This window comes from Polypterus senegalus, chromosome 2 (genome assembly GCF_016835505.1).
Source record: "Polypterus senegalus isolate Bchr_013 chromosome 2, ASM1683550v1, whole genome shotgun sequence".
In the NCBI taxonomy this organism is placed as follows: Eukaryota; Metazoa; Chordata; class Cladistia; order Polypteriformes; family Polypteridae; genus Polypterus; species Polypterus senegalus.
Window position 1 is genome coordinate 260,568,757 of NC_053155.1, and position 13,077 is coordinate 260,581,833.

Consider the following 13,077-nt stretch of genomic DNA (forward strand, 5'->3'; position numbering starts at 1 on the left):
TTTTATAATCACCAATGAATCTACCCTAGACCTGTTTAAGCAAAAGAAAGTGAACAGGAGAAAATCACACTGATGAGTAGAAATGTGTAACCTCCATGTAGAAATTGAGTCCATAATAATAACAACAATTTATGTGTTCTTTCTTTTCTGGAAATCACTATAGCTCATATTCATATATATCACCATAGTAACCTAAGATAGAAATACAGAAAAAAAATGTTTGACACCATTATGTACAAGAATGAATTTTAATACATAAAAAAAATCATACAGTATTTTGGAGACAAAAGTATAAGAAATTAAAGACAGCATTTTTAGAGTAAAGAATCTGCTATATACAATACACATACAGTCAGAAAACACAGACACTCTGACATAGATGAAAAGAAAATAAAGCACATTATAGCATTCCAGTTTTATCCAAACGATAACCATCATCAGCATACTGTGGCACAAACTACGGAAGACAAACAACTCCCACTAAGCAGTCAAATGTTATTTCATGTTACACTCAAAAGTAAAACACTGTGCAATGTGATTAGCAAAAAGCCCAGATATATTTTAATAACTTTAGTTAAATGACTGAATGCTACAAGTACCTTCAAATATAATTTTACAGAACTTATATTTTTAACTTGTATGCTTTTTAAAGTTCTTTAACTTTCAAGGCAGCGAAAAAAATGTTTGTAAGAACTTACTGAGGATTCAAAATCCAGCATTTTTATTCTATCCAACGACAGTGTGCTATTTACAGTTAAGACATTAGCCTTTGACAGTTATATTTATGGTTAAAAACAAAATACACTTTTAACTCGGTTAAAATATTCATGTGAAGGATCACCATGACTCACATTCCTTGTCATAAAGACAACAGTGTAAAGAGCGCATAGTACTATTTTAAATTTGTGAAGCTGTAAAAAAAAAAAAAAATCTGAATATGATTTTCTGTAGGTCAAAACAACCACATTGTAGGCACAAAGAGCAAATGTGTAAACAAATGTACTTAATTAAAAGAAAACTCATCATGCTAAACAATGTGTGTTCATATTGGAAAAGAACAATTGTTCAAGTGGTAGAACCTGAAAATTCTCAGGCTGTGACTGGTGTAACGCTCGGACGCACAATCTGCTCTCTACCACTGCTTTTTGGTTTTGCACAAAAGTGACAAAGTGGTGACCGACACGAAGACAAAATACAGTACATTAGATGTGACTGTTCTTGCTAACATTTCTGATATCATGTTAGCCTTGGCATTCAATATGCACAAAGGTTTTACATTCTATTATATAAAATAGTGATACATTTAACTAATCATTAAAGGTTATTAAAATATTTCATATCATGTATCATGTTGCACAGTATGACTGTCAAATGCTGCACAAGTCTTATACAATATATAAGTAATATTTTTCTGTTATTGTCAGAATAGAAATGTAACCTCTTTAAAAGAAAAGGGCCTACTGTACATTTGTGTTTAACTTTGGTTATAGACATAACCCAAAAGCATTTTATTGCAGTAACAAAGAAAGATCTGCAATTATAAAACTGTTGATATAACATCTCAATAAGGTGTAAAAGAAATTTCAGTTTTTTTTACAATATATCAAAGCATTACTTCCAGTTCAGGATTTTAATAAACGTTCAAATAACACTATGTCCAGCAATAAGACAAAAAATATGGTCAAGACTAAATTATCTGAAGAGTATCTTCACTGAGCACAACACACAGTAACCTGCAGTCTTTAACAAGTACCACATAGTATTTTGGCAGTAATTTATTATAGTCATTAGTGTTTTATGCACCAGATATTGGGGATCTTGATTGTTCAATAAAATCAGTATAGAACAAGAATTAAAAAATAGATTTCTATTGAATAAGGTTCCTAAAAAAAAAAAGTCTTTTTAAAAGACATGATGAATACAAAAATGTAAACGAAAAGACAAACATTTGTAAAGCATTCTCACTAAGTAACTTGAACTTAACAATTTCACTTAACATTTTGACCTGCTGAATTGTCAATTTATGAAAATGCAATGAAAAGGCTAAAGACTCTCCACAAAGGAACTTAATGTACATACAATCAAGGTGCTGCCTTCTAGGACATTAAGAGCGAGGCGTTCTTAAGCGTGTACAAAATGGCAGATGGCAGATGAGCAGCTATAAGATAAAGAGCCCCTATTTCATGAATGTCAGCACAAAAATGTCTTATTTTCTTTTAAACTTGCTAATAACTCTTATACATTTACTTTCCAAAACAATATAGCCAGATGTTAACAATGGTCACCATTCAATGCTTTCAATTTACTAAACGACGAGTGAAACATCTAAACATCTTCAGCAATATTCATTAAAATATTGCTAGAAATTACTTCCAAAGAATACAAAGTTGAAGCTCAAAATGAATAGCAGTAGGGGGACAATGACAAACAAAAAACAGTTTCAATGAAAGTAATAACTAGACCGTTGTTATGAATGACAAGGGTTTTTTATTTCCTTCATTTCTACTTTGTAAACAATATGTATTAGTGGTTCTTGGAAATCGTACTATTCAGGAAATACCTGCTGGCACCCAAAAACAAACAAGATTCACAAACCTAACCCTGATTTTTCAACTAGCAGGCAGAGTAAAACATCAGGCAGCCTTTTTTCACGGACATCCAAAACACACCATAAAATGACTTTATGTATTGGTAGCTGCAGAGTCAGTTTCACAACTTTTGAAGACACTTATAATAACCAAAACTTTACTTAGTACCACACTGAGATGAAGCTATGATGTTTGCCACGCAGGATGGTAATATTCAGTACGGATGCTCAACTATGTATTATTTTGGATAATTTATCCTAACATCCTGTACACCATTATAGTAGTAATATGAATAAATTAAGGTGCAACCAGGAAGAAGACTCCCCAAAGAAAGGTCACTTTTCAACATACTTGACATTTCATTACATGCACTAACTTTCTGCAGAAAACTATGCTGTTTTTATTGACACATATTTGCACATGCATTGATTGACCCCAACTTGTTCATACATTAGAAATTATAAATGCATATGGGTTGGTCAGTCTTTTCCAGGTCCTTAATTAGTTCTTTCGGATATCAGCATATACCACTGGTTCAGATTTGTAGATGGTATTGGAGGATTTGTTCCCTGAATGGTCTAGCTGAGCATATATTACTGGGCCCTGAAGGAAAAATGAAAAGAATTAAAAGTAGAAAACTTGTCAATATTATTTTTATTAATATGACTGAATATATAGAATACTTTGCCAGAATACAGTCACTAAAAACAAAGTTAATGTATAAAATAAACATGACCATTTAAAAGTTGTCACAGACTGCATATTACCTACGCAATTACAGTTTTTCTTTTATATAACAAGACAATATGTAACAATTATATAACAATTTTAACCTCCAAACACCCCCCCCACATCCATCTCATCCCACCCCACAACTTTGTGACTAGCCGAGAGTCATTTAATTTATAAAGAAACCATGCTCAGTGCAAGAGAACGGGTCACACTGTGGGTATTTTAATAAAAACATTTTTCTGTTAAGAATTTGAAAGTCTGTTTGTCTGAAACTCCAGGTCTAAACATTTTGGCTGAATCCGAAATTGTGCATGTCACACAAAGAAGCTGATGGGTGAAAACTCTAGACAATTTCTGTTTGCTTTTCTGCATTGGATTAAAACAATGCACACAACAATGAATAGTTCATCAGAAAAGGAGATTATTAATAAAGAAAGAAATTAATAAAGTACAGAAACTGGAATGTGGAGAGACATACAAAGATAAAGTGTTAAAAAAATTGCTCTTAGTTATGTAGAAAAAGAGGTACAAAATCTACACACACACACACATACACAAATTAAGCCTATATTCTGCATCATTTTAATGCTAAATAGTGCTTTAAATGTTATGCAACTAGAAAGGTTTAGTAAATATCAACATTTGAAATCCTGTAAACAAGCAACATGTTTTGGTTGTATTGAGACAATCTGCAAATTATGGGTGGAAGAACAGTTTTGACAGTCTGGCATTGTGACAAATATATTCCTGTTCTAGGTCTGCTTTGGATAATGCAGCTTTAATTTAGATGCACTCTTTTTATGATGACTGCACTTACTGATGATAGAAATGCACTTTGCCAGTCTGCAAACACCTCCAGCTTCTCTGCACACAATTTGTGGAATATTGCGGTCAGTTTATTTTGATTTAGTGACCTTTTTTTGTCACAGGAAATTCTCGCATAGGAAGGATATGTGGAAACATATCACATGAGAAATTGTTACAGATACATACTCTATTTGTGCTCCACATAAACAAAGTAAATGGATGAGAAAAACCCTCGTGCACCACTGTGATCAATGCAAAGAGAAGAATGGAAAAAGAAAATTAAACTGCTTGACATAACGAAAAGTTACATCTGGCCAAGATTAGTATCTCTGACTTCATTTTAAAACAAACAGCTTTAAGAATAAACACTATATGCATTTTAAGATAACATTTATTAAAAAAAATTGGTATAGAATGGTCCATACAGTACTTTAGTTATACTGCAAGATTTTATAATACAATAAAACTGATTAAACTGTGCAATAACATAGAATCAAGTACAGTATGTTGATTTATGTAATATTTAGTATGAACAAAAATAAATGTAGAATAAAATGAACAGAAAATTGAATAAAGTGACCAATTTAAATAATATTTAATTGGAAACTAATCACATTGGGAAAAATAAAGTAAACCCGGTGGCTTAATGCCTCTACCATGTTCATCTTTATTTGTCCATTGCGTGTTCATTACTTCCTATTCATTATCCAGCACATGCTCAAGAAGGGCAAACAAGCTGTCACCTATCTTCACTTACAAATATATTTCAGTGTGTGAGTGCGCTTGCATTGCCTCTATGTACCTCCAAGTGTGCATACATGTATACATATATTTGTATGTATCCACGTGTATATGTATTTAAATAAATTACCTAAGTCAAAAAGAAGTTGTGCAAAGAAATTTGCAAATCAAGAGGTCTAACCCCATGACTAAATGGGAAAGACTACAAAAACTCTCACTTAAAAAATTCCTACAGCAGTTATCACTGAACACAAATCAAACCATATGTGAAGGATATGGGGATAAGCACTGGGTCAAATTGGACAAAGAAGAATATGCTTGAACCCTGTAACAACACAACAGGATGCAATATTTTGAAAAAGATCGGTCAGTTTATCAACGTTCAGGGTAGATTTATGTGGCAGTAACTGTGAAAAACTTACTGAAGTTTGCAATACGGCAATGCTGTTGTTTCATATACAGAGTGAATCAAAATTATGTTAACACTAATGGATTATTTTAATCTCGACCACAACTTTCCAGGTCAATGGATAGGTTGTGGTGGACCAATGCCATGGCCTCCACACTCCACCGATTTGAGAACCTGTGATTTCTGGTTATGGGGTATGGTGAAGGAGTGCATGTATAGCAGGAAAGTTCGTGATATCAATGACCTGAAGGACAGAAAATAGACTCTGGTATCATATATTCCCCACGCAATGTGTGTCCGGGCTTTAAATAGTATTGTTGCTCGTTGGTTTTTGTGTGTGTAACAAGAAGGTGAACAGGTTGAGACATTCCTGTAAATCATCTTGCACATATGAAAGTATGTTTTGTGAATACATTGTTTCCGCCATTCAAATGTTGACATAATTTTGACTCGCCCTGTATTTACGAAAAAAAATGTAATTTGGATATGCATTCCCGTAAAGATGCCCTCTCTTATAAATGAATTTCTCTTAGCTTGGATAGACCTCAAATCAACCCCCTCCCCGTCATCAACTTCCCAAACATCAAGAGCAAGGGAATACACAGAGATGGATTCCCAAAATTATGGACTCACATTCTCAATCTCTGGCCAGGCATGATGTATAGCCAGGAGTACAAATCATAAGAGATTAAAAATATATATATATTTTTTAAAGTGTAATTTTAACAAAGTGTGGTCATAATGCTAAGTTTTATATCTTTCAGCTGGCATGAGGAGAATAACCTTGATCAGAGTACTGTGCCGCCATCCGCCTGTGATGCTGGAATGAAAGGAAAAACCACTGTATCAAATAATAAAGAGCGAAGCTTTAACACAAACTACTTAAGCACATTTATGTTGGGTAAAATGCCCAGTAGATGATGGGCATTCTTTTGACCTTTAAACTTCTGCAGTTTTTTCTCTAGCATCTAGCCCTGTCCTCCCTGGCCATCTGACCACAGCATACAATTTATCATTAAGAGACTTAAAAATGAATCTGTCTTTAACATACATCAGCATTCATGGTCATCTGTAAAATTGCATACTAATAATACTAACTAGTATGTGCAGTCCCACAAAAAGAATCATCTAATTGTGTAAAGTTATTTTATAATTACAACCAGTTAATGAAAGAGTGTTACCCACCAAAAATTTGCCATTAGAAAAGATAAGAAATGTCATACCTGGAGAGGAGCAGAGGGGCTGCTACATCGTGACCACTCTTTAACTGATTCTGGGTTCTTCACAGGCAAAGTCACTTGAGGGACCACACTTTCAGAAGAACTGCAGCTATTGGTTCATATTTTGTTTGTTTTTTTTTTTTGTTTTTTTTTTGGAGGGTGCATGATAACATGTACAAAATGGGGGTGTTTTAACCAGCAAATGGCACAATGAAGCAGACAAGAAAGCATTGGCAGAAAACGGCATAAAAAAGGGAAAAAAGACAAAATGAAATGAAGTATGAGAACAAAATAGTCATCTGTCACACAGCACAAATATACAATTACACAAGGCATTTACCTTCAAATAAGCTGAAAAGCACACAAACATAAAATTACACCACATACATAAAAATGAAATACATGCTTTCAACAATGACATGAATATTAATAATGGTCAAACTATAAATGATTGTTACTTGTTCTTGGCAAACACCTTTCAAGATGGTTAATTCCAAATCTTGGTCTGCCCATTCATCCATTTTGCATTTTGCTTTTAGATATTCTTGTTTAATAAAGTAAATTTAGCCTATCTGTGGTTTGCAGTATGACACTTTGTAAACCAGCTATTATGTAACACGTGTTCTGTCAAGTTTACACTTAACACAAAATAAATCCCTTTCTTGTTAGTGCCTACTATCAAGTTACATAGAAAAGGAATTTTTACCACTCATTTAAAATGTTGGTTTCTTTAAAAAAAGTACTGAATGCTTACCAAATAGCTGAATTTACCCACACATTCTGTGGCTGCTAACATCTGGAAGCATCCTTCTTAACCAAACTATGGTCAACACTCACTGACCATTTATTTACAGTGCATCCAGAAATTATTCACAGCGCATCACTTTTTCCACATTTTGTTATGTTACAGCCTTATTCCAAAATGGATTAAATTAATTTTTTTCCACAGAATTCTACACACAACACCCCATAATGTCAACGTGAAAAAAATTAACTTGAGGTTTTTGCAAATTTATTAAAAATAAAAAAACTAAGAAATCACATGTACATAAGTATTCACAGCCTTTGCTCAATACTTTGTCGATGCACCTTTGGCAGTAATTACAGCCTCAAGTCTTTTTGAATATGATGCCACAAGCTTGGCACACCTATCCTTGGTCAGTTTCGCCCATTCCTCTTTGCAGCAACTCTCAAGCTCCATCAGGTTGGATGGGAAGCGTCGGTGCACAGCTATTTTAAGATCTCTGCAGAGATGTTCAATCAGATTCAAGTCTGGACTCTGGTTGGGCCACTCAAGGACATTCACAGAGTTGTCCTGAAGGCACTCCTTTGATATCTTGGCTGTGTGCTTAGGGTCGTTGTCCTGCTGAAAGATGAACCGTCGCCCCATTCTGAGGTCAAGAGCGCTCTGCAGCAGGTTTTCATCCAGGATGTCTCTGTACATTGCTGCAGTCACCTTTATTTTGACTAGTCTCCCAGTTCCTTCCACTGAAAATCATCCCCACAGCATGATGCTGACACCACAATGCTTCAATGTAGGGATGGTATTGGCCTGGGGATGAGCGGTGCCTGGTTTCCTCCAAACGTGACGCCTGGCATTCACACCAAATAGTTCAATTTTTGTCTCATCAGACCAGAGAATTTTGTTTCTCATGGTCAGAGTCCTTGAGGTGCCTTTTGGCAAACTCCAGGCTCATGTGCCTTTTTAAGGAGTGGCTTCCATCTGGCCACTCTACCATACAGGCCTGATTGGTGGATTGCTGCAGAGATGATTGTCCTTCTGGAAGGTTCTGCTCTCTCCACAGAGGACATCTGGAGCTCTGTCAGGGTGATCATCAGATTCTTGGTCACCTCCCTGACTAAGGCCCTTCTCCCCCGATCGCTCAGTTTGGATGGCTGGCCAGCTCTAGGAAGAGTCCTGGTGGTTTCGAACTTCTTCCACTTACGAGTCCGGGTTGTTTCAAACTTCTTCCACTTACGGATGATGGAGGCCACTGTGCTCATTGGGACCCTTAAAGCAGCAGAAATTTTTCTGTAACCTTCCCCAGATTTGTGCCTCGAGACAATCCTATCTCGGAGGTCTACAGACAATTCCTTTGACTTCATGCTTGGTTTGTGCTCTGACATGAACTGTCAGCTGTGGGACCTTATATAGACAGGTGTGTGCCTTTCCAAATCATGTCCAATCAAATGAATTTACCGCAGGTGGACTCCAATGAAGCTGAAGAAACATCTCAAGGATGATCAGGGGAAACAGGATGCACCTGAGCTCAATTTGGAGCTTCATGGCAAAGGCTGTGAATACTTATGTACATGTGCTTTTCTTTTATTTTTAATAAATTTGCAAAAACCTCAAGTAAACTTTTTTACATGTTGTCATTATAGGGTGTTGTGTGTAGAATTCTGAGGAAAAAAATGAATTTAATCCATTTTCAAATAAGGCTGTAACATAACAAAATGTGGAAAAAGTGATGCGCTGTGAATACTTTCTGGATGCAATGTATATTAATTTAATCGATATCCTCTAACAGCGCTTTCCAAACATTTATCTAAAGGTACTTTTGAAAGCGCCTTGGTGCTAGAGGTCGAGTTTATACTTTTAGAGGCAAAGAAAACCTAGAATAAGTCACACTTCAGACTGCACATATGTAAGAATGAAGACTTTAATACTGAGGGGAAAATAGACAGTAATTTGACACTCCATTGTTTCGCAATGGAAATGCAAATTCAAATATGATTCAATCCTAAATGGGGGGGAAATTCTTTCCTGTGTGAAAAATGTACTTGAGACTAAGCAGTCAGCTTTAAATAAAACATTGAAAAATGGTATCAATAATAATGCTTTGATGTTTAAGTAAGAAAATACATACGTTTCTGAATGGTTAACAAGAGACACAAAGAGCAGATGAATGGAAAAATAACACTCAAGACACAAGCTCAATATTAATGTTAGCACTTGATGTTAGTATTGGTGAGCACATGGTCACACAGATAATGCTTTGAGAAAATGGTAGCAGCAACAAGCTTTGCAATACATTAACGCAGATTTAAAACGTATAGAAGAAGGTTAACAGAATTCCATGCCAAAGGCCACTACAGAAATTTGAAAATAAAATAACTGACAGTTTGTAAATCACAAAGACGAACTGGAGATATTTATCGTCCTACATTTGTACCACAAAAATAAACATTTATACAACGATCTTAAAATGACATAATGCATGGCTATATTGTATGTGTATACTAAAACTCCCAACTTAAATCTTATATCAAGCTTTGAGGCCTGTCACATTAAGTAGGCATTATCTTGAATTAAAACCCTTTCAAATCGTTACTTGTAGAATATCAACTGTTAAATAAGAGATGGCAAAAATACATCAAAGCTGACAGATGACTAAACTGTGCAAGCAGTAATGTGCTTTGTAATGCGACTATCCTGAGGAAATAATGCAAACAGAGGAATGTGCACAGATAGGGAAATCAATACACATATATTTTGAATGTTTCTAATTTCACCTACATTCAAACTTCTATTTATTATTTATGCAGATTCAGTGTAAATGAAGCAACCAACCACCATGGTATGAGGTGGAAACATACTGTGAACAAATCCACTTAGTGTTTATGAAGCAAGTCAGGAATACATTTGTTCATATTTCATTGGTTACAGTCTTAATCCACTTTCATAAAATGTACTTTGAATACCTGTATTGGCTATTGCCTGGGTTGAAAAATGCTGGATAAAAAGCTGGGTTTAGGAGCTATGGTGGGTTAACTACAAAATTATTGATTTGTTATCACATTACTCAAAAATGTCTGGGTGGAGTTGCATTACATGTCACTCGTCTCTTCAAGACGCTGCATTGGTCTGGTGATGCCACCTCTGCCTGGCATCAAGTCTCAATCCAGACTCTTTTCCTGTTTAGTTGCTAGTTCGTGGAATGAGCTACCAACCTCTATCTGTATTTCTGACTCTCTCAATGTATGAAGCATCTGAAAACTCATCTGTTCCCTCGAATAATTCTCCAATTGAAAGAAAAAAAAAACAACTTTGTGATATTTTATATTGTTGGTAAATTTGTTGTTACACTAAGTTTAATTGCTTTATTGACGGCAATAGATGATTGCATATTCATTATTCATCACATCTTTTTCATTTGTTGCAATCAACTTTTTGTTACCTGTACTACTACACTTGCTGAACAAACAGGCTCTAGCCAAATGTTACTCAATTATGTTTACCTCTTTTCTAAACGTCTGCCAAGCAAATAAATGTAAATGTAAATATAAACATTAAACAGAATCAATTGAAAGATGGTCTAAAACAGAATGGAATACATACAGTAACTAAAATAATTTTTGGCCACCATTTTGGGACACTTCAATATACCGAGAGCCAATATAGATTTGTTTCCTGCCTTATATTGATGAGGTTGGATTAAGCAGGAACAGTAAATGAACTGTGGATTTGAAAAAAAAAAAAAAGGTGGGCTTGAAACAACAATGAACAATAGAACCTGCCCGATTTTCCTCATCTCCCACCTTACTCTATGCTGGAAAAAATATTGCTCAGTTTTGAGGACTCAGACAGCATTTCTGCAATATATAAAATTATTCTACACTCCCTCCCTTTCAAAGATTCAAGGGGACAATGGGAAAAGGATCTCTCACTCAACATATCAGAAAAGGAGTAGAAGGTAGGAATGCAGACAATTCACTCGAGCTTCATATGTGCAAAGCATACAATTATTCAATTCAAAATTATATATCGAGCACATCTGTCTCGCTTAAAACTATCCAAAATGTTTCCAGGGCAACATCCAACCTGCGAACGCTGCAATCAGGTTCCAGCCTCACTGGGTTACATGTTTTGGACCTGCACCAAATTAACATCATTCTGGACCAAAATTTTTAAATGCCTTTCAGACAGCCTTGGTGTTACAATCCCTCCTAACCCATTAACAGCTGTGTTTGATGTTCTTCCAGAAGGGCTTAAAGCGGAGAAGGACAAACAAACTGTGATTGCCTTTACTACGCTATTGGCATGCAGACTTATCTTGCTAAACTGGAAGAATCCTAACTCTCCTCTTTTAAGTCAATCAAATTCTCAGGGGATAGGATCTGTGCAGAACTTTTTCAAAACCTGGCAGGATCTAATCAATAATATTTTAGAATAAACTCTTAAAGCACTGAGGAAGCAGATTCTCTTCCCATTTTTTTTTTCTCCATTTATCTTTATCTGCTTATTAAACTTATCAGTTTATTTATTTTTACTAGCTTTAAGTTTTATTCCGTTGGCCATGCTCTCTTTCTCAGGGGTGGGGGTTGAATTGTTTTTAATCCTATTTTTTGTAAAAACTGATCTATTTGTATGGAACGATTACAATAAAATCAATAAAAGTTAAAAAGAAACAACAATGAACAATGTTTTCAAATTTACTAAGCATGTAAATTAAGCATGTAATTACCAGTTTAAGGGAAAGCTCTCCCACAATATTTTCATTAAAATGTAACTTCCATACCTATAATGTCATCTAATTACCTTTTTCATTTTAAATGTCATCAGCTCCCTGTCACCTTTTGAATTTATCTGTGCCCAGGACATAAAAAAAAAAAAAAAAAAACTACTGTAGAAAGAAATGCTACACAAACATTACCTGGTCAATTTACATATGTTTCATAGTTCTGACTATTGTTCTGTTGCCTTAAACATTAAATTATGTTATTGTTTACTTGGAACAAAGAAAAGACATTTATTTCGTTACACAGCAGTCCTTCATAGGCTATGTTTCTGCAGACGGCACACTAACATTCCTCTAATAACATAAGAATCAATTATTAAATGGTATCTACAATAGCCTGTACTGTGTGTAAAGAATGTATATTTTAGTTAGTTTTTTAAAAATGTAATAGTGTTATTAATTTGAAAAACACAGCATACATAGTAGATTATTATTATGGTCTAGGTATTTTTCCATTCATGTAGAAGTTTAACTTTTAATAATATATTTTCTTTTTTGAAGTTTTTGAAAAACTATTATGTGGCTAAATATGTACATTACTGCATATTAACAGAGGCTCTTTGTGTTCTTTTTTCAGAGAAAAAACACATATCACACTTCTCCAAAATTTTAAAATGCTGATTGATTCCTAGTGTACTATAAGAGTTACTTCAGATATAGATAGGCATTATTTAGGACTTAGCTGCTTTTAAACTATGACACAAAATGAACATTACTGCATTTCTAAGGAAAGGTATTTAAATATTAAATGTATTTATGTGAAAAGTAATGTTACACTATTGTAAACCTCATTCATTTTGATTACTTTTAAAACTTTTAGGATTATGAAATATAAAAATGGAAACAAGTTTTTGACAAAACGGACCTGAACAACAGAGTTTAAATTTTGTGATGACAAGCGAAAAATTTTGAAAAATTACTATAAACACAGCTACTATTACACCTTATATAGTTACACCTGCTTAAACCAATTCAGGGTCACAGGGGTTCGGAACCAATCCTTGAAACTGATGACCAATAAATAAAGCCTTCCTTTGCAGGATGGTGTATGATTCAGT

The 13,077-nt window shown here is 34.6% G+C and overlaps 1 protein-coding gene across 2 annotated transcripts in view; it reads right to left on the reverse strand.

Moving 5' to 3' along the window:
- Positions 1-260: 260 nt before the first annotated feature.
- Positions 261-13,077, reverse strand: part of mpzl1l (myelin protein zero-like 1 like) — a 92,203-nt gene continuing 79,386 nt past the window's right edge. The window contains exons 5-6 of one of the 2 annotated variants that reach the window (XM_039745436.1): positions 6,501-6,606; positions 261-3,191 (exon numbers count right to left, since the gene is read on the reverse strand). In XM_039745436.1, coding sequence (XP_039601370.1) covers positions 3,090-3,191; positions 6,501-6,606 — 208 coding nt within the window. In that variant the 3' untranslated portion in view covers positions 261-3,089. The remainder of the gene's footprint in view (positions 3,192-6,500; positions 6,607-13,077) is intronic. The other variant, XM_039745437.1, reaches the window with a different exon arrangement.